The sequence below is a fragment of the Schistocerca serialis genome, chromosome 2 (genome assembly GCF_023864345.2).
Source record: "Schistocerca serialis cubense isolate TAMUIC-IGC-003099 chromosome 2, iqSchSeri2.2, whole genome shotgun sequence".
NCBI classification, from domain to species: Eukaryota; Metazoa; Arthropoda; class Insecta; order Orthoptera; family Acrididae; genus Schistocerca; species Schistocerca serialis.
Genome location: NC_064639.1, coordinates 1,126,481,498 through 1,126,505,965, shown reverse-complemented (window position 1 = coordinate 1,126,505,965; position 24,468 = coordinate 1,126,481,498). Strand labels below are relative to the sequence as shown.

Here is a 24,468-nt window from a genome sequence, read left to right as displayed (position 1 = left end):
TATTTTATCGTGATGATCATTTCTCCCTATGTAGATGGATGGCAACAGAATGTTTTCGCAATCGGAGGAGAGAACTGGTGATTGAAATACCATGAGAAGATCCCATCGCAACGAAAAACGCCTCTGTTTTAATGATTGCCACTCCAATTCACGTATCATGTCTGTGACACTATCTCCCCTATTTCGCGATAATACAAAACGAGCTGCCCTTCTTTGTACTTTTTCGATGTCATCCGTCACTCTCACCGTATGCGGATTCCACACCGCGCAGCAGTACTCCACAATAGGGCGGACAATCGTGGTGTAAGCAGTCTCTCTGGTAGACCTGTTGTACCTTCTAAGAGTTCTGCCAATGAATCGCAGTCTTTGGTTTGCTCTACCCACAATATTATCTATGTGATCGTTCCAATTTAGGTTATTTGTACTTGTAATCCCTAAGTATTTAGTTGAATTTACAGCTCTCAGATTTGTGTAACTTATCGCGTAATCGAAATTTAGCTGATTTCTTTTAGTACTCATGCGAATAACTTCGCACTTTTCTTTATTCAGGGTCAATTGCCACTTTTCGCACCATACAGATATCTCATCTAGCTTATTTTGCAAGTCGTTTTGGTCATCTGATGACTTTACAAGACGGTAAATGACAGCATCATCTGCAAACAATCCAAGACGGCTACTCAGAGTGTCTCCTATGTCGTTAATATAGATCAGGAACAGTAGAGGGCCTATAACAGTTCCTTGGGGAACGCCGGATATTACTTCTGTTTCACTCGATGACTTTCCATCTATTACTACGAACTGTGACCTTTCTGACAGGAAATCACGAATCCCGTCGCACAACTGAGGTGATACTCCGTAGGCACGCAGTTTGGTTCGAAGACGCTTGCGATGATCGGTGTCGAAAGCCTTCTGGAAGTCTAAAAATATGGAATCAATTTGACATCCCCTGTCGATAGCACATTTGCTTGCGTGTCTGCACGGCAGGCCGCTCATTTCTGCTTTAACATTCGTTAGGTGCAGACATATACTTCAATGAGGAGAAGCTGGATATACCACTTTACGGTAATGTAAAAGAAATGTAGTAAAAACAGTACAGCGATATAGGGCTATCTATCCCGATCGCCAATGTCCGACACTCCAGGCAGTTGCACGAATTATTTAGGCGCTAGCGCGGAAAGGCTGCTTGAACGCCAAAAAAGAGGAAAATGAAGAAGACTGCGACTGACCGATAACACGAAGAAGCTGTTCTAGCTACGACGCTAATGAATCCGCACAGTGGTACGAGACGTATAGCCAAGGAATGTGGAATCAGGCAGCCGAGTGTCATTCGGATCCTGCGTCGACAGGATTTCCATCCCTATCACCTGCCACTACGTCACGCACTCGACCACCGTGATTTCGAACGTCGTACAGAATTTTGTCGCACTGCACTTCAGCAACTGAGAGAGGACACTACGTTTTTCCAGCTTGTGCTCTTAGCCGATTAAGCAGCGTTATTAACCACGCCATTGTAAATATGCCTAACATTCACTACTGGGCAGCCGAAATTCCACAACGGCTTCGTCAGGTGCGACATCAACGCCCGTGGAGCGTAAATGTATGGTGCGGCATCATATGAAATTACATTGTGGGACCTTACCTCGTCTCAGGCATTCTAAATGGACATTCGCACGAACAATTTCTGACGAACATTCTGCTGGTTCTTCTAGAAGAAGTACCACTGGGTATTCGACAGTGTGTGTGGCTGCAGTACGACGGTTGTCCAGCTGACTCGTCCCGTGTTGCAACGTAAATACGGAATGAGAACTTTCCTGGACGTTGGATAGAACGAAATTGTATTCTCAAATGGCCTGCGAGGTCCCCTGATTTGACTCCTCTTGATTTCCTTCTTTGGGGAGCACTCAAAGGTGCAGTCTACGACGAAGCCCAACTACGCCAGACGATATATATCGTCGAATAGCCAGTGCATGCTCTATCATGCTATCTTCTGTAATTTCATGTATTCATAGTTGTTTCTAACGGCGGTTGCGAATTTGCCTTTCGGTCCATGATCTACAGTTTGAACAAATGCTTAACTAAAGACAAAGACAAAATTTATGTTACGTAATTTGGGTGGTTACCAAATAATTGTTAGTAAATTGTTTCATTTACTTGTGTACGAAATTTCATTGCAATGTCAATAAGTCGGCAACGTGTATTGCACGTAACTGGTAACACTGTCATTAGGCACCTACGTTCAGCATAAAATGACGTTTCCTTAAGAAGAAGAATTTTCTTTCGATATACAGGTGATCACCAAAGTATGTTCGATAAAATATTTAGATCAACGAATGTATCCCATGTGATATAATTTAGAGCAGTGCAGGTAGAGACAGTTGTTCGACAGCTTGTATTTTACCTCTAAGAAGGACACAGCCACGTACAGGAAAACATAGGTCAAATCTTCCTTCTGACATATAGATTTTTAATACAGTGGTTGCTTTCTGCAGCGTATAAGGCTTCTTTATTTGTGAAGAATAAGCAGTTGATTTCTCCGTTTCAACTCCCATAAATCTTGGGGAATACACAAATGTGAAATAGTTTTTCTAAGCCCTTTGTGATACGCTAGATTCTAGCCTATGCCGTATTTCCATTTACAACATTCGTAGGTGAACCAGCATATAGGTCATAAGTTAGTCCAGGGGGAAATTAAGCTTTATTCGTGTAGCACAGTCCCACCTTACGTATACAACTACGCAGCCCTCAAGAGTTATTGAATGCAGTTATAAAAAGTATACGATTTTATTTAAGAAAAATACACTTGTATCAATATTTTCGTTGAAACTTTTCGTTAATACCAGCGTTAAAAACATCAACCAAAAAAAAAAAAAAATACGTGCTCCTCGACGCTCTAACATTTGCCGAAAACCGCGTTTCGATTTGTGTAACCGTCTGACGATAATAGTGATCAATGTAAAATCTTTTACATCAGCCCATATGTCTGCTATAGGTACATATACTTGTACGACTGTGGTAGATCTTGGCTTTGTGTCTAAGTTGGCTACAATAATGCGTTCAGTATGTTGTTCGTAGTAGTTCATTTGCATCCATATTTTATTATTCATTCTTAGGCCTACTCCTGCATTAACCCTATTTGATTTTGCGTTGACAACCCTGTAGTCACCAAATCAGAAATTCTTTTCTTCCTACAGCCATACTCCTCTAATTTCCTATACATCAATTTCTCTTATCAAGTTCTTTCCGATCTCTAACATTCCACTTTTAGACCAGTAGGATGCTGGCTTGTTTTTCTAGGTGACAACATCTTTCTGAGCGGAGGAATATTTTAGTTCCAGATTTAGATAGAAGATGCTATCATCATTAAGCCATGTAGTAGAGGTGCATGCCCTTCCCCATGTTTTCAGCCATATGCATTGCCAGAGTAGCAGGGCCATTTTGTTAAATGTTATAAGACCAGATTAGCCAGTCACCCATACTCTTGCCCCTGCAACCACTGAAACTAGGGGTTTGTCTGGCCCCTGCACGGGTACCTATCAAATGATGTTGGTCCTACAGCAGTACTATCTAAATCATTGATGTATGCAAGTCACCAAAATACAGCATTGTTGATGATTCGTGCGTGGCTGTATGTCTTAGTACATATAAATGTGGTGATAAACTAGTTTCTTCACTTTTAAATCAATACTTGCTATACTTATGTGCACTGGAAACGGAGCTGAAATGAGGTCCTTTATTAATTGTGGGGTGTTGAGTTTCCAGTTATGCTGGTGATCAAATTGAAGTTGAAAAAATGGAGCCATATCTACTTGTCGCATTTCGTTGTTTGAATACATTATTCCTACAAGTTCAGTTGTTCTTCGTAAAATATGAAAGTAAATTTAGTGAATCTTGTCCAAAATTTAATCATAACCCATTTGTCTCGTATGAGCTATGATTATTTTATTGGCCAATCTTCCATTTTGAGCACTGCTGCTGTTTTCTTTTCATATGTTTTTATCGTTCGGAAAAGGCCATTCTTTGCATCTTCCGTCAGTTCAAGACGAAAATAAATAATGTTTCGTGAATATAGCAAAGGACGCACAATGGAACAATGAAGCACAGCGAGTCTGACTGTATTAAATTTGAATTGTTCAAAAAACTGACGCTACTGTTTCGTGTATAACAGATGACACTGTAACTGTGGTTGCAATGGAACGGTAGTAGCAGAGCCGCCATTTACGTACAGTAAACTTAACAAAGTCGCGCCGGGTGCCGATACGCACCTTGGCCGGGTCCCTGGGGATGGTGGCCAGCGTGGCCGGGATGCCGTCCTTCCAGCGGGGCACGCTCACGAAGATGCGGTCGCCGTACACGTCGAGCCCCAGCGGGAGCGCGTTGCGGCGCACGTAGCGGCCGGAGGCCGCCATCTGCTGGCGCGCCAGCTCCGACGGGAACTCGAAGTCGATCTGGCGCCACTGGTAGAGGGTGCGCAGCGGCGGCGGCGGCGGCGTCGCCACCCGCGACTGCGTCCAGGGGTCGTCCTGGGCCAGCGGCTGGGGGCGCTGGTGGGGCAGCAACCGCAGGCCCATCGCCGTCAGCGCCGTGATCAGCGGTAGCAGCCGGGACGCACCGGAACCATCTGTACAGGGAAGCAGTCTGTTGCAGAACTGCTGGTACCTGCTACTCGTGATGTTTCTGAAGGGTCGTCATCTTCAAACTGATTTGATGCGGCGCTCCACGCTTTCGTCTCCAGTGCCAGTCTCTTCTGCACCTACATCGGACCTAAATATGGAAACGCCGTGAGAAATGCATGTTGTTGTTGTGGTCTTCAGTCCAGAGACTGGTTTGATGCAGCTCTCCATGCTACTCTATCCTGTGCAAGCTCCTTCATCTCCCAGTACCTACTGCAACCTACATCCTTCTGAACCCGTTTAGTGTATTCATCTCTTGGCCTCCCTCTACGACTTTTACCCTCCACGCTGCCCTCCAATACTAAATTGGTGATCCCTTGATGTCTCAGAATATGTCCTACCAACAGATCCCTTCTTCCTGTCAAGTTGTGCCACAAATTTCTCTTCTCCCCAATTTTATTCAATACCTCCTCACTGGTTATGTGATCTACCCATCTAATGTTCAGCATTCTTCTGTAGCACCACATTTCCAAAGCTTCTATTCTCTTCTTGTCCAAAGTATTTATCGTCCGCATTTCACTTCCAATATACCATATTACTCCCCACTCTTTTCGCTACAAAACCCTATTTTTCGACATAATCTCCGTTCAGTACGACCACCTCCCAACTCACAGGGAGGGCCAGCATTCCCGAATGGTACCACTGTACTGGTAGACGTCGGAGATGATGTCTTGCTACATCAGTAACCTCCAAAACATCCACGCACTGCTTACCGCGGAATGCGTCCTTCATTGGGCCAAACAGATGGAAGTCGGAAGGTGCGAGATCCGGGCTGTACGGTCAATGAGGAAGAGCAGCCTAATGAAGTTGTGTGAGCTCCTGTCGTGTGCAGAGACTCAGAGGGCTATAGACACGGGTTCCCAGGTAGATGCCGTGTTTCTTGACTTCCACAACGCGTTCGATACAGTTCTCCACAGTCGTTTAATGAACAAAGTAAGAGCATATGGACTATCAGACCAATTGTGTGATTGGATTGAAGAGTTCCTAGATAACAGAACGCAGCATGTCGTTCTCAATGGAGAGAAGTCTTCCGAAGTAAGACTTATTTCAGGTGTGCTGCAGGGGAGTGTCGTAGGACCGTTGCTATTCACAATATACATAAATGACCTTGTGGATAACATCGGAAATTCACTGAGGCTTTTTGTGGATGATGCTGTAGGATGTCGAGAGGTTGTAACAATGGAAAATTGTACTGAAATGCAGGAGGACCTGCAGCGAATTGACGCATGGTGCAGGGAATGGCAATTTAATCTCCATGTAGACAAGTGTAATGTGCTGCGAATACATAGAAAGAAAGATCCTTTATCATTTAGCTACAATATAGCAGGTCAGCAACTGGAAGCAGTTAATTCCATAAATTATGTGGGAGTAGGGATTAGGAGTGATTTAAAATGGGATGATCATATAAAGTTGATCGTAGGTAAAGCAGGTGCCAGACTGAGATTCATTGGAAGAATCCTAAGGAAATGCAATCCGAAAGCAAAGGAAGTAGGTTACAGTACGCTTGTTCGCCCACTGCTTGAATACTGCTCAGCAGTGTGGGATCCGTACCAGATAGGGTTGATGGAAGAGATAGAGAAGATCCAACGGAGAGCAGCGCGCTTGGTTACAGGATCATTTAGTAATCGCGAAAGCGTTACGGAGATGATAGATAAACTCCAGTGGAAGGCTCTGCAGGAGAGACGCTCAGTAGCTCGGTACGGGCTTTTGTTGAAGTTTCGAGAACATACCTTCACCGAAGAGTCAAGCAGTATATTGCTCCCTCCTACGTATATCTCGCGAAGAGACCATGAGGATAAAATCAGAGAGATTAGAGCCCACACAGAGGCATACCGACAATTCTTCTTTCCACGAACAATACGAGACTGGAATAGAGGGGAGAACCGATAGAGGTACTCAAGGTACCCTCCGCCACACACCGTCAGGTGGGTTGCGGTGTATGGATGTAGATGTAGATGTTCTGACGCCTTATGTTGCCAGTCAGAATTAAAAATTCGTTTGTGTTCTTATATCGGCGAACGCACTGAAATCGTTTCTTCAGTTTCCTGAAGGTAGCACATTACACTTCTGAATTGATCGTTGCGCTATGAGAGAGCTCATCAAACACAATAACCCTCTCAGAGCCACAGGAGACCGTCGCCACAACTTTACCGGCGGAGGGTGGGGCTTTTGATTTTTTCTTAGGACCTTTCTGGCAAATTAGAACTGTGTGGCGGACCGAGACCCGCACTCGGGACGTTTGCTTTCGCGGTAAGTGCTCTGTCATCTGTGATACCCAAGCACGACTTACAACCCGTCCTCACAGCCTTACTTGCGCCAGACTGTGGCAAAGCAATGTCTCCGCAATATCCTTTCCTCCAGGAGTGCTAGTTCTGTAAGTTTCCCAGGTGTAATGCTACTTTGACTTCCGCACCTCCGCCAATACAAAGATATAATTTACGATCGCGCACGCAGAAGAGCGCTGCGCCAGCGACCGATTTTATAAATAATTTTGTGCGTCTTTTTACTTTTGCGTAGGTTTTTGTTTTTAAGAACTAATTGAAGACTCTCTCTCTTGTCTTGATACGAAAGACGTGTATTTTTCCGCGCTGTGTTGAATGTGCCTTTTGGGTTAAAATTAAAATTACATTACAAAGCGAGGTTGTTTCAATAGCTAATGAGGAGAAGATAATAAAAGGTAACACCACAATTGGCGTCCTGGTGACAGGACTTGCAATCTTCGGATTTGATACAAGTGCAGTTTGGATTTGATACAAGTGCAGTTATTATAAATTTTGGACATTTTATCTCATTTTAACCACTTAATAGCATCAGAAAATGAATTTGGACTAAGTCTCATTCATTTCAATTGTAATGTTACGTGCATGAAATTTACAACAATATTGTTTTCCCTGTTATTAATTCGTGTTAATTTTCATTTTCATGTTGAGGAAATTAATTTGGTAAAAAAAGGGAAAAGGATAACGTCCATAAAATAATTTGCACGGACACGAAAGAAAAATTTTGGATTGAAAACTGTATATTTGACGCTACGTTTGCAACATAAGACTGAAAAAAAAATGGTGAGTACAGAAATTTACATTTTTTCCAGTTTCAAGCAGCCATCTGTACTTCCTTTATTCCGATCCATTTATTTCGAAATTATTTTTTCAAATTGTAGTTAAAATTGATTTACTACTATTATTGCAAATGATAAGTGAAGAGCATATTCACAGTCATTTATTTATGAGAGGGAAATTTCAGTACCAGTTTAATAATTCAATTTCTAATTAGAAATCATATAGAAATATCCATTTCCATAAGAGAAATTTCAGATTTCAACATATCATATTTAAAAAAAAAAAATTTTTACCATTGGAAAATTTTATTTGCAATTAATTACGAAAATCGCAAGATGGACGCTAGACGCGTAGAAATTGTTTCCGTGGACGAGCTTAGTGAAAGTGACACATTGCAAAACATGTCCGACAGTCAAATGAACATTGAACTTAATTTTGAGGATGTTCAAGACATAATTTTACCGGATCGATTAAGACAACAACCCCTATATTTAAACAGATATACAGGCGAATGGAGAGTGAGTACTGCGCGACAAAACGTGACATTGACAACGTCAACTTCAGAACCAGACATCAATCAGACACGAAAAAATGACGAAACTAAGACACAGGACTCTGAAATGCTCAACCAGATTCTGAAGTTACTTGGTGACCAAAACAGAAAATTTGACACTTTAGACAAAAGATTTGACGCTTTACACGACAATTTAAAACGTGACATTGGGAAATTTGACACTAAATTCGATGAACTGACACGTGACATAAAACAAAATTTTAAAAAACAATCGAGACAATTTGCCGACTTGACAGAAACCACCAGTAGTCTTGGAAGGAAATTTGCTGACTTATCAGACAAGGTTACGAGACAAGAAAAGGTATTTGTGGAATTCAGTGACGAGACAAAAACTGACTTACAACGACGTAATGAGAAATTGTTAACAGTAGTTTTTGAACAACAGAAAACCAGTACCCAAGTTGACGAATTACGACAGTCACACAATTCCGTAAAAACAAACCAAGAACACTTAGACCTGACGATTACAGACCTTTCAGACAGATTAAATGATGTAACATTGGAGCAGAAATCCTTACAGGAAAAGTTAGAAAAGCTTGAAGACAGAGCAGATGTAGCATCTTTAAAGAATGACACAACTCTAGCAGAAAAACTTGTACATGAATGCAAATTATGTGATGATTATTTAGATGAGAAGTTTGAGACAATGACACAGATCATTTTAGATAAGACAAAGGAACAAGTAAAGGGAGAAACAGATAATATTCAGAAAGTGGTACGTAAACTTAAAGAAAATGTAATACCAAGTTCGTCAGTGATACCAAAACCCATAACAGGCAACCAAAACATAAATGAGAATCATAATAATGCTAGACCCAGCACACAGCCGAAAACAGAATTACCAATGAGTGATACAAATCCCAATGAACCATTTTCAATGCTACCACAAGATCAAAATTACTATCAGACATCACCACATACTATGCACAGTTTGACACAAAATGCAGGACCCATAATACCATCGGGAGTAGCTGATGAAACTTTAGTACGACATGGATACTTTCAGACATTTTCATGTGATGAGAAAGTCAAAGTGCATCCGATTGTTTTCATCCGCTCTTTTGATGGTATTTTACCGAGACATTGGTTAGAAGCCGATAAAATTCGATATGTTACAAATTTGTTACGTGGAAGAGCAGCTAAGTGGGGAGCAGCAATGAAAAGACGATGTTTAACATTTGAACAGTTTGAACAAGCATTTCTTGAGGAATTCTGGTCGATCACAGAACAGCAAAGTTTAAAACGAGAAGTATACAATCCAGAAATTTACAACCCGAAGAAAGAGACTTTACGACAATACTTTGAACGCTACCTAGACAAAACATTATATTGGACAAAACCAGCAGATTTACCAGACGTAATTAGAACACTTAAAAGCCACTTACCATTTCCTTACCGTGATAAATTAATAGGAGTGTCCGAGGACAACATAAAGAATTTTTTTAGTTATGTTGATGAGATAGATGTTGTTTACAGAGATGAGATCAGGAATTTCAATCAATTGTATCCGATCCATCCAAGCAATTCGCGTACGCACAACAGAAATGACAGAGGCTATTGGAATCCGCCTCCGACACCACAACAAAACACTCAAAGAAACAATTCGCAACACACTGGGACAAATCCATTCAATATTAGGAGAAACAACTCGCAGCATTGGCAAGGAAACAGTAATTATTACTATAATGGTTATCTGAACAGTAATTACAATCAGAACAATAATAGTTATATTCAAAATAACAACAACAGAAGGAGGAACCGAAATCACAGAGATCAAAGAAGGTACCATCCAGGATATTTTCAGAGAAACAACATCCAACAACATCCAAACATGTATTGCAGGAATAACAGTAATGACAATACCAGTTACAGTCATGGGCGAAATAATGTATGGGGAAATCACAATGGACCACCGCCACGACACATGCAATACAGCAACCCTCAATTCCTATCTAACGGAACTCCCAATGCGACGCGAGGTAATGTCAACAACCAAACAGCTGATACTTGGGTGACGCGCGACAGAAATGTAAATATTATTGAGTTGGGCAATGAACCCAACCCGCAGCAACAACCGAATTTGCCGGAAAACGAACGATGACCGAGCTAAGCACTCGAGTTACGGTCAATAGGGAGCAGAGCGCAACGGAACCGACGATTTGTTTTCTCCGATATGATGACAGTAAGAAAATAGAAAAAGAATTATATCAGGATGTAGATTTTAATAGTACCAGTAAAACAAAGAAGATTATACAGGCTATAACACGAGTTATCATTGGTAGTTATGAAGTGGAAGTAATGTTAGATACAGAAAGCAGAAATATGACAGAGGCGTCAGGAAAGCACAAACATTTTAAGTTGATGAGTTAGTTTTACTAAGAACACATCCTAAACCCACAAAACTGAAACATTTAAACAGGAAATGGCAGATCTTATACTCTGGACCATACCGAATTGCAAATATTCCACACCCTGGCTGTCATTCATTAGAATATCCATTAACACACAAACCCAGAGGTCTACATCCACACAGACATTTGAAAAAAATACATACAGTAAAATGTTAGCTAATGAGGAGAAGATAATTAATAGGATATACAGTTATGATAAGCTTACATTTAAGTTATACAGATACTTACAATCTAATGAATGCAGGTAAGTCTAGAAAGCAATGTGAACCATCCAATAGCTAATAAGATATTTGGATATAAGAGGAGTTGCTATTGAGGCATATACACATTAGAGGAGGCAGAGAACTGAACAGAACTATTTTCTTTAGGAGGCATGTGATAATAGTAATGTTGATATGAGTGATGTGAGTGACGGAATGAGATGAGTGAATGTAATTTTAGTTTAATAAAAGGACAAATAGTAGTATGGAGAGAGGTAAATGGAATATAAGACGAAAAAAGGGTATTATTATTATTGTTGTTGTTGAAGTAAAAAGTAAGTGGTGATGAATAAGAGAAAAATATATATATAATGCTGAGGAATAAGTATATGTTATTTTGTGAAGAATGAATAATGGATAGGTGAGAATGTTATGAGTAATTGAGAATATGTTGAGAGGAGAGAAACTAGATTTGAACGCTATATCACATGTACTCATGGAATACAGAATGAAAGTAGTGGAAAGAATATTATTTATTGAAAGATTGGTATGCCTGAGATAATAACTTATGTGGTGTCTTATATATTCTTATAACTAAAGGTGAAAGTATAGATTTATGTGGAAAGAATTATTTACAGCAGCCACTGTTGGAAATATACCAGAAGATTTAAATCTATAACACTTTAACACTAATCTAATGGGAACTTGTAATGAAATTTTTGTAGTTATGTAGGCTTGACACTTTAGATTGGAAGAATGGTTTAAGAGAACATATTTAGTAGTCATCTAGTGACATAATTAAAGCTCGTCTACTGAACTGAACTAATGCACCATTAAATAGAAAGGAGAATAAGGAGAAAACAAAACGTCAGTCCTCTGTTGCGGCTCATACTCTCATCCCTCCCTTAGAAAAATTTATACATGTTAATGAAATATTTGACATTATATAATTCGTGATTATCTGACAGTATGGAGAGACATACACAAATATTTATTTATGAATAGAATTTTACAGGTACCACAAGGTAAATACAGAATGGATATACAGCATGGAACGCAGCAGCAATTATCTAAGAAGATTGATTGATTTATTTATTAATTAAGTAAAACATTTATTTATATTGCTTGATACTCATGACAGGAAGGAGATGAACTACACAAACTTTTTAGGAACATGATTGAATTGAACTATATATATATATATATATATATATATATATATATATATATATACTTACCACACTGATGTACATACTTGTAGGATCCTAAGATATTTAGAGGGGCACCGCTCTTAGAAACGGTAATAGAGGGGTACCACTCTTAGAAACAGCAATAGTGGGGACACCACACTTAGAAACGGTATTAGGTATAGGAACTTTTACATTATATTAAGTTAACATGTATTTTATTTATCACATTTCATTTCATGTAGTCCACTGTAGGGGATGACTTTACTAGTATTTATGAAGTAGTTAGCAACCATCCCATGAACCTATCCTCCTACAGAGGGCTGTCTTGAAGCTTGAAATATGTGTAAATTTTATTCCAGGAGGCAAGATGAATTTTAAGTTGAATATTCTAGCGAGTTGCCACAATTATCTTCAAATGTTGCAAGTGTAACGAAAAGGAAAGGAACAAAAAAAAAGAGCTAACAAATAAAATAAATAAAATGTATATTTCAATCTGAATGTAAATGTAACATAATTCACATGTCAGCACAATGATATTGAATGTAACGTAAAAATTTACTATATTTTTCATTTAATTCTGTATATGTGCTATATGACAACAACGCAACTATCTCATGTAATGATTAATAGTAAATATTTGTATATTTATGTACTTACTATATCAAGAAATGTATTTTAAGTAGATGTTAATGAGCTGCAAAAGGACTTGTGCATGTAGCACCTGATTCATATAAATGGAACTGAAAATGCAAAGAAGAAACCAATGTGATGAAACACTGGTCAAGCAATATTTACGTAGTGTCAATATGCTTTGAAGTGTATGGTGTTGTGGAAGCCGGCAGGTCTTCAGGTTGGTGTAAAAGACAAGCTCATCACCTGTCATAGGCAGTGAGGTGTTTCCTGTGCCCTCATTGACCATTTATACCCCGGTAGACGCCACCAAAATTCGACTGCTGGAGATCACAATTTCGTGTTGACACATTGAACAAACTATGGATTTTCTTCAAGTCACACGCAAGAGATCCAGGTAGTACACACACACTCAGAATCCGATACTACGTTTAAAGAGATTGGAGCAATATAATAGAAACATTTATTGTTCGAATTAATTCCATTGTAAACACGAATCATGTGAACTGAGTTCAAACGCTGTGCTAAGCAACAATACGCAATTCAAAGACATTAATGTTACGACTCCTAAGGAAGATACACACCAAAAAGACTGTATACAAAGACTGATATGCAAAGAGCATTGTGCTCAGAAATATTTTTTGTAATATGTAAATTTCTTATTTTCTCATATATATGTATCTATGTAAATTTTCTATACTGCCACGCTCGCTTGCGGAGCGTGTCAGTAGAGGAGGCATTGTAATGTTACTTTGACTTCCGCGCATCCGCCAATACAAAGATATAATTTACGATCGCGCACGCAGAAGAGCGCTGCGCCAGCGACCGATTTTATAAATAATTTTGTGCGTCTTTTTACTTTTGCGTAGGTTTTTGTTTTTAAGAACTAATTGAAGACTCTCTCTCTTGTCTTGATACGAAAGTCGTGTATTTTTCCGCGCTGTGTTGAATGTGCCTTTTGGGTTAAAATTAAAATTCCATTACAAAGCGAGGTTGTTTCAATAGCTAATGAGGAGAAGATAATAAAGGAAACACTACACAGGAGAGCTTCTGTGAAGTAGGAAGGTAGGAGAAGAGGTGTTCTCGAAAGTAAGGCTCTGAGGGCAAGTCATGAATCGTGCTTGGGTAGCTCAGATTGTAGCGCACTTGTCCGCGAAAGGGAGACGTCCCGAGTTCGAATCTCGGTTCGGCACACAGTTTTAATCTGCCAGTCATTTTCATTGCCGTTTTGTTTCCGGTCTGAAGTGATGAGTCCAGATGAGCCGATGTTTCATCGCTTGTGACGATGTTAGACAAAAAATGGTCACGATCGGCCTCGTTTCGCGCAAGCAAGCATAGATCCTGAGAAATCACTACCCAGAACAACCACCTCTGGCCATAATAACGGCCTTGATACGCCTGGGCATTGAGTCAAACAGATCTTGGATGGTGTGTACAGGTACAGCTGCCCATTCAGCTTCAACACGATACCACAGCTCACCAAGAGTAGTGACTGGCGTATTGTGACGAGCCAGTTGCTCGGCCACCATTGACCAGACGTTTTCAGTTGGTGAGAGGTCTGGAGGTCTGGAGAATGTGCTTGCCAGGGCAGCAGCCAAACATTTTCTGGATACAGAAAGGCCCGTACAGGACCTGCAACATGCGTTCGTGCATTATCCTGCTGAAATGTGGGGTTTCCCAGGGATCGAATGAAGGGTAGAGCCACGGGTCGTAACACATCTGAAATGTAACGCCCACTGTTCAAAGTGCCGTCAATGCGAACAAGAGGTGACCGAGACATGTAACCAATGGCAGCCCATACCAACACGCCGGGTGATACGCCAGTATGGCGATGACGAATACACGCTTCCAATGTGCATTCACCCCGATGTCGCCAAACACGGATACGACCATCATGATGGTGTAAACAAAACCTGGATTCATCCGAAAAAATGACGTTTTGCTCTTCGTGGACCCAGGTTCGTCGTTGAGTTCACCGTCGCAGGCGCTCCTGTCTGTCATGCGGCGTCAAGGGTAACCGCAGTAATGGTCTCCGAGTTGATAGTCCATGCTGCTGCAAAAGTCGTCGAACTGTTCATGCAGATGGTTCTTGTGTTGCAAACGTCCCCATCTGTTGACTCAGGGATCGAGACGTGGCGGCCCGAACCGTTAGAGCCATGCGGATAAGATGCCTGTCATCTCGACTGTTAGTGATAAGAGGCCGTTGGGATCCAGCACGGCGTTGCGTATTACCCTCCTGAACCCATCGATTCCATATTCTGCTAACAGTCATTGGATCTCGACCAACGATAAACCGCAATCGCGATAGGTTACAATCCGACCTTTATCAAAGTCGGAAACGTGGTGGTACGCATTTCTCCTCCTTACACGAGGCATCACAACAACGTTTCACCAGGCAACGCCGGTCAACTCCTGTTTGTGTATGAGAAATCGGTTGGAATCTTTCCTCATGTCAGCACGTTGTAGGTGTCGCCACCGGCGCCAACCTTGTGTGAATTCTTTGAAAAGCTAATCATTTGCATATCGCAGCATCTTATTCCTGTCGGTTAAATTTCGCGTCTGTAGCATGTCATCTTCGTGGTGTAGCAATTTTAATGGCCAGTAGTACATTAAGTGCCCCTCACGTCTTGCAGACTCGTATAAAATTTTCCTCAACATATATTCCAACAACTTCACGGGTTTGCAGCTACGATTATGTCGACGTTTATCTACATACGAGTACTTATGCGAGTAACTTTTTTCCGCTGTAAAGAGAGCAAAATCTGTTCGCAAAAGCTGTCTGCAACTTATAAGCTTATCTTCGAATTTGTTGCTCTTATAGAGTGGTTCCAGACATTGATACTTTTGTCAAGTAGTATTTATTGACATCCACCGGCTTTATGTTCAACGTGTCAATAAAATAGTTACGAAATACAAGTTGATGTCAATTTAAACTTTGTCCGAAAACGACATTCATCAAATGGGTGCATCAGTCATATGAAATGATGTATTTCTTGCGTAAACGCCCTATGCTCTCTGGATCATCTGTAAAAGTAAGTGTAAATTTCATTTTTATTGTCATTTATTTTGAACGAAAGTCTTAGGAAATAAATTTGCCGCAAAAGACATTGATCGGCCACCGCAAAGGGATACATTTCCCTAAAACTAAGGCTCTTTCGGTAGGATAGACTCATTGAGAGTAGTTTCTCGCGCAGAGCTGCGTTCTTACGATTCCTTCTCTGCTCCCCTTCCCACACCATTACTCCCCATGAGTCGGCCAGATGCTCAACGCTGAGGCGTGAGCGCAGGCCAGCTCGCACGAGCAGTTTGGGGAACGCGCCCACTCTATAACACACTGTGTTGTCTGTGGTATCACACTCTGTTGCGTGATTTAGTGTAAATTATACAGTACTGTTCAAAAAATGTTCAAATGTGTGTGAAATCTTATGGGACTTAACTGCTAAGGTTATCAGTCCCTAAGCTTACACACTACTTAACCTAAATTATCCTAAGGATAAACACACACACCCATGCCCGAGGGAGGACTCGAACCTCCGCCGGGACCAATTATGCAGTACTACCTCAGTCAGTTGCGACGTGTCACACGTTACGGATAAGTTTAATAAATTAGTCCCCTAGCAAGCCTGTTATGTCCCTATGAACCTTAACGAGCTGGAGAAAATCAGTCTGATGTTAGGGTCAGGCCAGAGTAGGGTAGTTCATCAAGAGTACTGACTGGCGAATTGTGATGAGCCAGTTGCTCGGCCACCATTGACCAGACGTGTTGCGCCATAAAGTCAAGCGCTGCACGCCAGTCGGAAACGAGAGAGCAGAGAGGGCTGTGAAGACGACGTCAGCCAACTGCACGCTGACCGACCCCTCTCCAGGACGACAACGCAACGGCAGAGGCCCCTATGCGAACGGGGTATAAGCGCCCCGCCGACTGGTCGCGGTCCCCCCTTCTACAGCAGCATCAAGATTAGGCACTCCAAGACCAGCGACTTAGCAGTTGTATATACTGAAGAACATTGTTTATTTTCTCTGTAGCCCTTTGCTTGCGACACATCTTTTTAACACAAAGTTGTTGTTGTTGTTGTTGTTGTGGTCTTCAGTCCTGAGACTAGTTTGGTGCAGCTCTCCATGCTACTCTATCCTGTGCAAGCTTCTTCATTTCCCAGTACGTATTGCAGCCTACATCTTCTGAATCTGCTTAGTGTATTCATCTCTTGGACTCCCTCTACCATTTTTACCCTCTACGCTGCCATCCAATACTAAACTGGTGATCCCTTGATGCCTCAGAACATGTTCTACCAACTGGTCCCTTCTTCTAGTCAAGTTGTGCCACAAACTCCTCTTCACCCCAATTCTATTCAATACCTCCTCATTAGTTATGTGATCTACCCATCTAATCTCCAGCATTCTTCTGTAGCACCACATTTTGAAAGCTTCTATTCTCTTCTTGTCTAAACTATTTATCGTCCATGTTTCACTTCCATACATGGCTACACTCCATACAAATACTTTCAGAAACGACTTCCTGACACTTAACTCTATACTCGATGTTAACAAATTTCTCTTCTTCAGAAACGCTTTCCTTGCCATTGTCAGTCTACATTTTATATCCTCTCTACTTCGACCATCATTAGTTATTTTGCTCCCCAAATAGCAAAACTCCTTTACTACTTTAAGTGTCTCATTTCCTAATCTAATTCCCTCAGCATCGCCCGAGTTAAGTAGACTACATTCCATTATTCTCGTTTTTCTTTTGTTGATGTTCATCTTATACCCTCCTTTCAAGACACTGTCCATTCCGTTCAACTGCTCTTCCAAGTGCTTTGCTGTCTCTGACGGAATTACAATGTCATCGGCGAACCTCGAAGCTTTTATTTCTTCTCCATGGATTTTAATACCTACTCCGAACTTTTCTTTTGTTTCCTTTACTGCTTGCTAAGTATACAGATTGAATAACATCGGGGAGAGCCTACAACCCTGTCTCACTCCCTTCCCAAGCACTGCTTCCCTTTCGTGCCCTCGACTGTTATAACTGCCATCTGGTTTCTGTACAAATTGTAAATAGCCTTTCGCTCCCTCTATTTAACCCTGCCACCTTCAGAATTTGAAAGAGTGTATTCCAGTCAACATTGTCAAAACCTTTCTCTAAGTCTACAAATGCTAGAAAAGTAGGTTTGCCTTTCCTTAATATAGCTTCTAAGGTAGGTCGTAGGGTCAGTATTGCCTCACGTGTTCCAACATTTCTACAGAATCCAAAATGATCTTCCCCGAGTTCGGCTTCTACCAGTTTTTCCATTCGTCTGTAAAGAATTTGCGTTAGTATTTTGCAGCTGTGACTTATTAAACTGATTGTTCGGTAATTTTCACATCTCTCAACACCTGCTTTCTTTGGGATTGGAGACACGAAGTTAAGTATTGTAATCATTTCCTTTTGAAATAAAATTCATTAACCCGATTTGCTTGAATTGTTGTCTAGCGATCCCAGGAAACAGGTTTCCTAGACACCCCATATTTGACAAGTAGGCAGGATTCAACATAGGGAACGTCAAACCGAACAAATTTTTTCAAATAATTGTGGGTCACAAACGCCACGGCCATGAAACGACAGCCAATGAGTGACGAGTGCGCCTGTGTATACATTTAAGGTAACTCGCTCCAGTTAATATTTGCTCTGCTAACGAGCGCAGTTACCAATTAAATTAGCTGGAGATAGTGGTTTCAGTTGTGGAGCTAAACATGATAAACTTGAAATTCCTATCCGTGGTTGGTTACATTAGACGGAAATTTTCTGTATTATTTACTGGGTAAGTAATCTAAAAGTACTGCAGTGCCATTAATATGCGTTACAACACTGCAGTAAGAGAGGCAAGAAGTAGAACTGTAAGAACAATGCTATAATAATGGAATCCAAAAATCTACATGCTTTAATTTTAATTTAAGTACAGTGGATCAGTAAACGTGACTTACGGTGCGACATGAAGTCGCGTAGAAGGCTTGCGATCATCATGTAAACTTGAATCTTAATCCACTGCTGAATAAGTCGACATAATACTTCCGCTGCTCATGGGTGATAGACATGACTCGATACTCTGTGTGAACACATTGTTTTCTTTTTATATTTCTGAACATGAGCAGAGCCCGAAACGCTTTTTAACAGAAAATTGAAGAATTATTTTAGCAAGCTTCTCACCAGTGAACAGAGATTCAGTAAATGTGAAGTTAGGACAGTGGTGCGAAATAAAACAGAAATTAAATTTTACGCTTGTTTGCTCAAATTACGCTTTTTTAAAATCAAATGCTGGAAATACGTGGCTCTAACATCGTTCCATATGCTACACCCTTACTCCTAGATTTACTCGGACTGATTAAAAAAAACCACGAGGAACATAAACCGTATTCGTTTGACTAACATTTAAATACGTTTCTTCTTAGATGGCTCTGAGCACTATGGGACTTAACTGCTGTGGTCATCAGTCCCCTAGAACTTAGAACTACTTAAACCTAACTTACCTAAGGACATCACACACATCCATGCCCGAGGCAGGATTCGAACCTGCGACCGGAGCGGTCTCACGGTTCCAGACTGTAGCGCCTAGAACCTCTCGGCCATCCCGGCCGGCGTTTCTTCTGAAATGAGGATTTACATCAAGTGGTACAAGTTGATTAATTTCTAAACTAATTAAGCTATAGGGATCAGAATATCCCAGTATGATATAAAAATCTTGAATGCTCGATTCTCCGTGGTTTTAAGATACTTATTATAGCACATCAAAATACCATGAGGTGCATTTGAAATGTTTATTTGCCCAACCGATATTCGGGTGTCTAGCCCATTGTCAGTGGCACCTGATATAGAGGAACAAACACCTGTATGCAAATCGATTTCTACAACATAACAACTGTACATAAAGGACGAACATTAACATAACCGACAAACTGCAGGGATGGATTCCTGGCTGGAAATGAAGGTGGTGGTGGTGGTGGTTAGTGTTTAACGTCCCGTCGACAACGAGGTCATTAGAGACGGAGCGCAAGCTCGGGTTAGGGAAGGATTGGGAAGGAAATCGGCCGTGCCCTTTCAAAGGAACATTCCCGACATTTGCCTGAAACGATTTAGGGAAATCACGGAAAACCTAAATCAGGATGGCCGGAGACGGGATTGAACCGTCGTCCTCCCGAATGCGAGTCCAGTGTGCTAACCACTGCGCCACCTCGCTCGGTGGAAATGAAGGAGAAAAGGCCCTACGAACACGTGTCCGGAAATGCATCATTGCCACGGTAGATGGTGCTGACGTATGACAGTTCCTCTGAACACGTACCGTGTGTTCCTTGAAAATGGTTCAAATGGCTCTGAGGACTATTGGACTTAACATCTATGGTCATCAGTACCCTAGAACTTAGAACTACTTAAACCTAACTAACCTAAGGACATCACACAACACCCAGTCATCACGAGGCAGAGAAAATCCCTGACCCCGCCGGGAATCGAACCCGGGAACCCGGGCGTGGGAAGCGAGAACGTTACCGCGCGACCACGAGCTGCGGACGTGTGTTCCTTGAGCGTTGCAGGCTGTACGACTGACCTACCGTACTGTAAGCGGCAGAATGGCCCGGTATTCAAGTTGGAACGAGCCTAGATGGTGTTTGTGTGCGGCCAAGCAGATGGAAACGGTCGAGAGGCAGCACGCCTTCACCCAAACAAGTAAACTCACAGACACCAACCACAACCACATCACACAACATTTCAAGCCCTTTTTGAGCGTTTGTGTGATATTGAGTCCTTTCAGACAGACGAACGTACAGGGTGCGGCAAACTGTGCGTACACCAGATCTGGAGGACCGGATTCTACCGGATATTGGGACGAAGCCCAATACAAGCTCCAGATTAGTGGCCCGCCAACATGATGTAAGCCAAAGTGCGATTGTGTGTATCCTGCATAACTACAGCTAGTATGCCTATCGCCTGCAACGAGTGCAAGAATTATCAGCAGAGGATTTCCCTCTATGGGAAGGATTTAGCACCAGGCCACCACAATTATGGGTTTTTCTGTCTCTTTACCGCCGAAGCAACGCTTACCAGAGCCGGCGCCATCAATCTGCATAATCGTCATATGTGGGCTACAGACAGTCCTCGGAGAATTGTTGAGGAGCATCATCAGCATTGGTTCACCATTAATGTGTGGGTGGGGGTTGTTGACGATGACATACTCGGACTAGTTAATATTCCACAATGCCTCGACGGAGGAACGTATCTGGTTTTCCTGTGGAATACTCTGTCAGGGATGTGCCTTTTACAATACAACAGGTTATGTGGTGTGCATGACGAAGCACCACCCCATTTCCGCATTACAGCAACATATTACCCGGACGTTGGATAGAACGTGGAGGCCCTGTAGCATGGCCTCCTAGATACCCGGACTTAAACCGCCTGCATTTATACCTCCGGGTTCACCTGAAAAGCATTGCATATGCTGAACTGGTCAACAGTGTGTTCACGACGCCTGTGACGCTATTTGGAGAGAGGCCGGAACGTGCGGAAGTGTGTGATTATCCGTGATGCGACGTATTAACGCGTGCATTGCATCCCGTGGAGGCCACTTTTAAACATCTGTTTTGACATGGACGTGATGCAGCTCAATGCTGTGTTCCTGGATGATTTGTTTTCTTTGCACAAACACCGTCCATTTCCGGACACATGTTTGTAGGACCATTTTTCCTCCACTTTGAGTCAGGATCCGTTACTACGATTTTTCAGTTGTATTAATATTCACCCTGCGTAATAGTATAAACATAAATCTTCTTACATCATGTATCTCTAGAGCACCGACGCGCACTGGCGCGAGTAAGCAGAGTCAGTCTTCATCTGACTGGGAACTAATTACATGTGGTGTTCCTCAAGGTTCCATTTTGGGTCGATTGCTTTTCCTTGTATATGTTAATGACCTCTCATATGTTATATTGCCAGATGCTAAGTTTGTTTTGTTTGCTGATGATACAAACATTGCAATAAGTAGCAAGTCAAGTACAGATTTAGAAAAAGCTGCTAATAATAAAATTTTCACTGACATTAATAAGTGGTGTAAAGCTAATTCTTTGTCATTAAACTTTGTGGAGACCCACTATATGGAGTTCAGAATCTGTAAGAGATTTCCTCCCAGCATGAGTATAATGTATGAAGACATGCAGATCGAAGAGGTTGACAGTGCTAAATTTCTGGGATTACAACTCGATAATAAATTCAGTTGGGAAGGGCATACCACAGAATTGCTTAAGAATAAAAAAACCTTGCATATTTTGCTTACTTTCATTCTATTATGTCGTATGGGATCATATTCTGGGGCAACTCATCAGACCGAGCAAAAGCTTTTAGGGTGCAAAAGCGTGTGACAAGGATCATTTGTGGTGTAGATTCAAGAACATCTTGTAGAAACCTGTTCAAGGAACTATGTATTCTAACCACTACTTCTCAGTATATTTATTCCTTAATGAAATTTGTTGCAAGTAATACATCTCTATTTCCAACCAATAGCTCAGTCCACAGTATCAATACTAGGTAAAAGAAGAATCTAAAAATGGCTCAAATGGCTCTGAGCACTATGGGACTTAACATCTGACGTCATCAGTCCCCTAGAACTTAGAACTACTTAAACCTAACTAACCTAAGGACATCACACACATCCATGCCCGAGGCAGGAGTCGAACCTGCGACCGGAGCGGTCGCGCGGTTCCAGACTAAAGAGCCTAGAACCGCTCGGCCACACCGGCCGGCAAGAAGAATCTACATAAAGGCCTAAAAACACTTACCTTGGTCCAAAAAGGGGTCCAATATTCAGGAACACACATTTTTAATAAATTGCCAACAACCATTAAAAACTTGGTTTCACATAAAACACGGTTTAAACAGAGTTCGAAAGACTTTTTGATAGGCAACTCCTTCTACTCCATAGATGAATATCTTAACAGAGACTGTAAAATTATCTGTTAGATTTCAGTTTTGAGAACACTTCGTCACAATAGTCAAGATTAGGTATTTGGGTATGATAAATATATTAATAGTGGATAACAGTGGTTCATTCTGACAGTGTGTTAATTCTGGGCCGGCCGGAGTGGCCGAGCGGTTCTAGGCGCTACAGTCTGGAACCACGCGACCGCTACGGTCGTAGGTTCGAATCCTGCCTCGGGCATGGGTGTGTGTGTGTCCTTAGGTTAGTTATGTTTAAGTAGTTCTAAGTTCTAGGGGACTGATGACCTCAGAAGTTAAGTCCCATAGTGCTCAGAGCCATTTGAACCATTTTGTTCATTCTGTAAATATTAGCTGTCCCACTTTACTGCATTGCATTAGCTTATTTTCGACTATCGCCTGACAAATGATCAGGGTAGTAAGTATTATATTCAAATGTTTTATGTTTTTATGTCATACTTTCTGGCATGTTCCACACCCACGAGAATCATCTCATTTTTTGGGTCTATGGAACGAAAACTGAATCTAATCTGATCTATCGGTTCGGCGTATCGTGATACAAGAACGGAACACGATTCTGACTGGTGTAGCCAGTTTATTAAGCTGGTTGGGTGTTGCGGGGGGAGGGGGAGGGGTCTGTTGCGGACCGTGTTATGCGAGGACAGATCGCTACTAAACGATTTTTGGGGGGAGGGGGGGGGGGAAGAGTGGTACACCTTGACACCGGTGTAGCAGGCCCGCTCGCACCGTCGGGAGACACGTTGCCTCAAGCATCGGCCTTGTTACACACACACACACACACACACACACACATTCACAAGAGTTGGTGAGTTCACAATGGGACCGCATCCATATACAAGCTGTATTGTAGACATATTATGGTGTTACGAAGTGTTGGGACGCAGTAGTTCACATAGTTTTCTCGTATGCGGGAAGAGTCACAATCAAACCTGGGTCTTGATGACTTGGTTTACATTTTCATTGATTTCGCCTGCTGCCGGAGTGACTTTATCGACATAAAGAAATAAAAAATAAAAAAGTGTTTCCCCTCTGCATCATTCTTCAACAGAAGCGAACGTCCTTCCGCAATAGCCCTCCTTATTAATAATGCCGAAACTGCTATCGCGCTGGTAGTTCGACAATTTATGCTTTCATTCAAAGTCTCCAAGCCCGCAGTAATGTGTGGCAGTGCGTGCCTGGCACTAGAATGTCATTTGCTTCCTTTTTTATTTTATTCATTACTGCCGGTGGAGAGAAATTTACAGTCTCATCTTCTCGTGGGTGGTCCAGCTTTAACATTTTCGTCGTTCCACGATATCTAACTACAAAACAATAACAGTTTCTTATAATCACAGCCAATAAAGATTGTGTAAAACTGTTCTGTCGTTAATTATACACCAGTTGCAAACTCTGCATCTATCCTGAATATTTTTAGCTTCCTTAATCAATCAGACTGCATAAAGAGATCAGACAAACATGAATACTACAGTAAATAATGGATGAGCATCAGGTACGTTACTTGTTTCCTCGCTGAGGAGCATGCACTCATAATGACTAGTGTGAACACGAATACGTGTCTTACATTTCTACGATTACGCATAGCCTTCCTGAGGCCCTGGGCAGTGCGCGGCGGAGGGCACTTTCTACAGATAACAATCTGTCCCTTTGCTTTTCTTTTCCCTAGTGCGACTGAAGCGCGGGCCGGTATTGTTGTTGTGGTCTTCAGTCCTGAGACTGGTTTGATGCAGCTCCCCATGCTACTCTATCCTGTGCAAGCCTTTT

The 24,468-nt window shown here is 41.7% G+C and overlaps 1 protein-coding gene across 1 annotated transcript in view; it reads right to left on the bottom strand.

Moving 5' to 3' along the window:
• LOC126456662 (protein yellow-like) overlaps nucleotides 1-24,468 on the bottom strand; it is a 175,540-nt gene that overhangs the window by 71,644 nt on the left and 79,428 nt on the right. Inside the window, exon 2 of the mRNA XM_050092406.1 lies at nucleotides 4,263-4,618. Within this exon, the coding sequence (XP_049948363.1) occupies nucleotides 4,263-4,618 (356 nt within the window). The remainder of the gene's footprint in view (nucleotides 1-4,262; nucleotides 4,619-24,468) is intronic.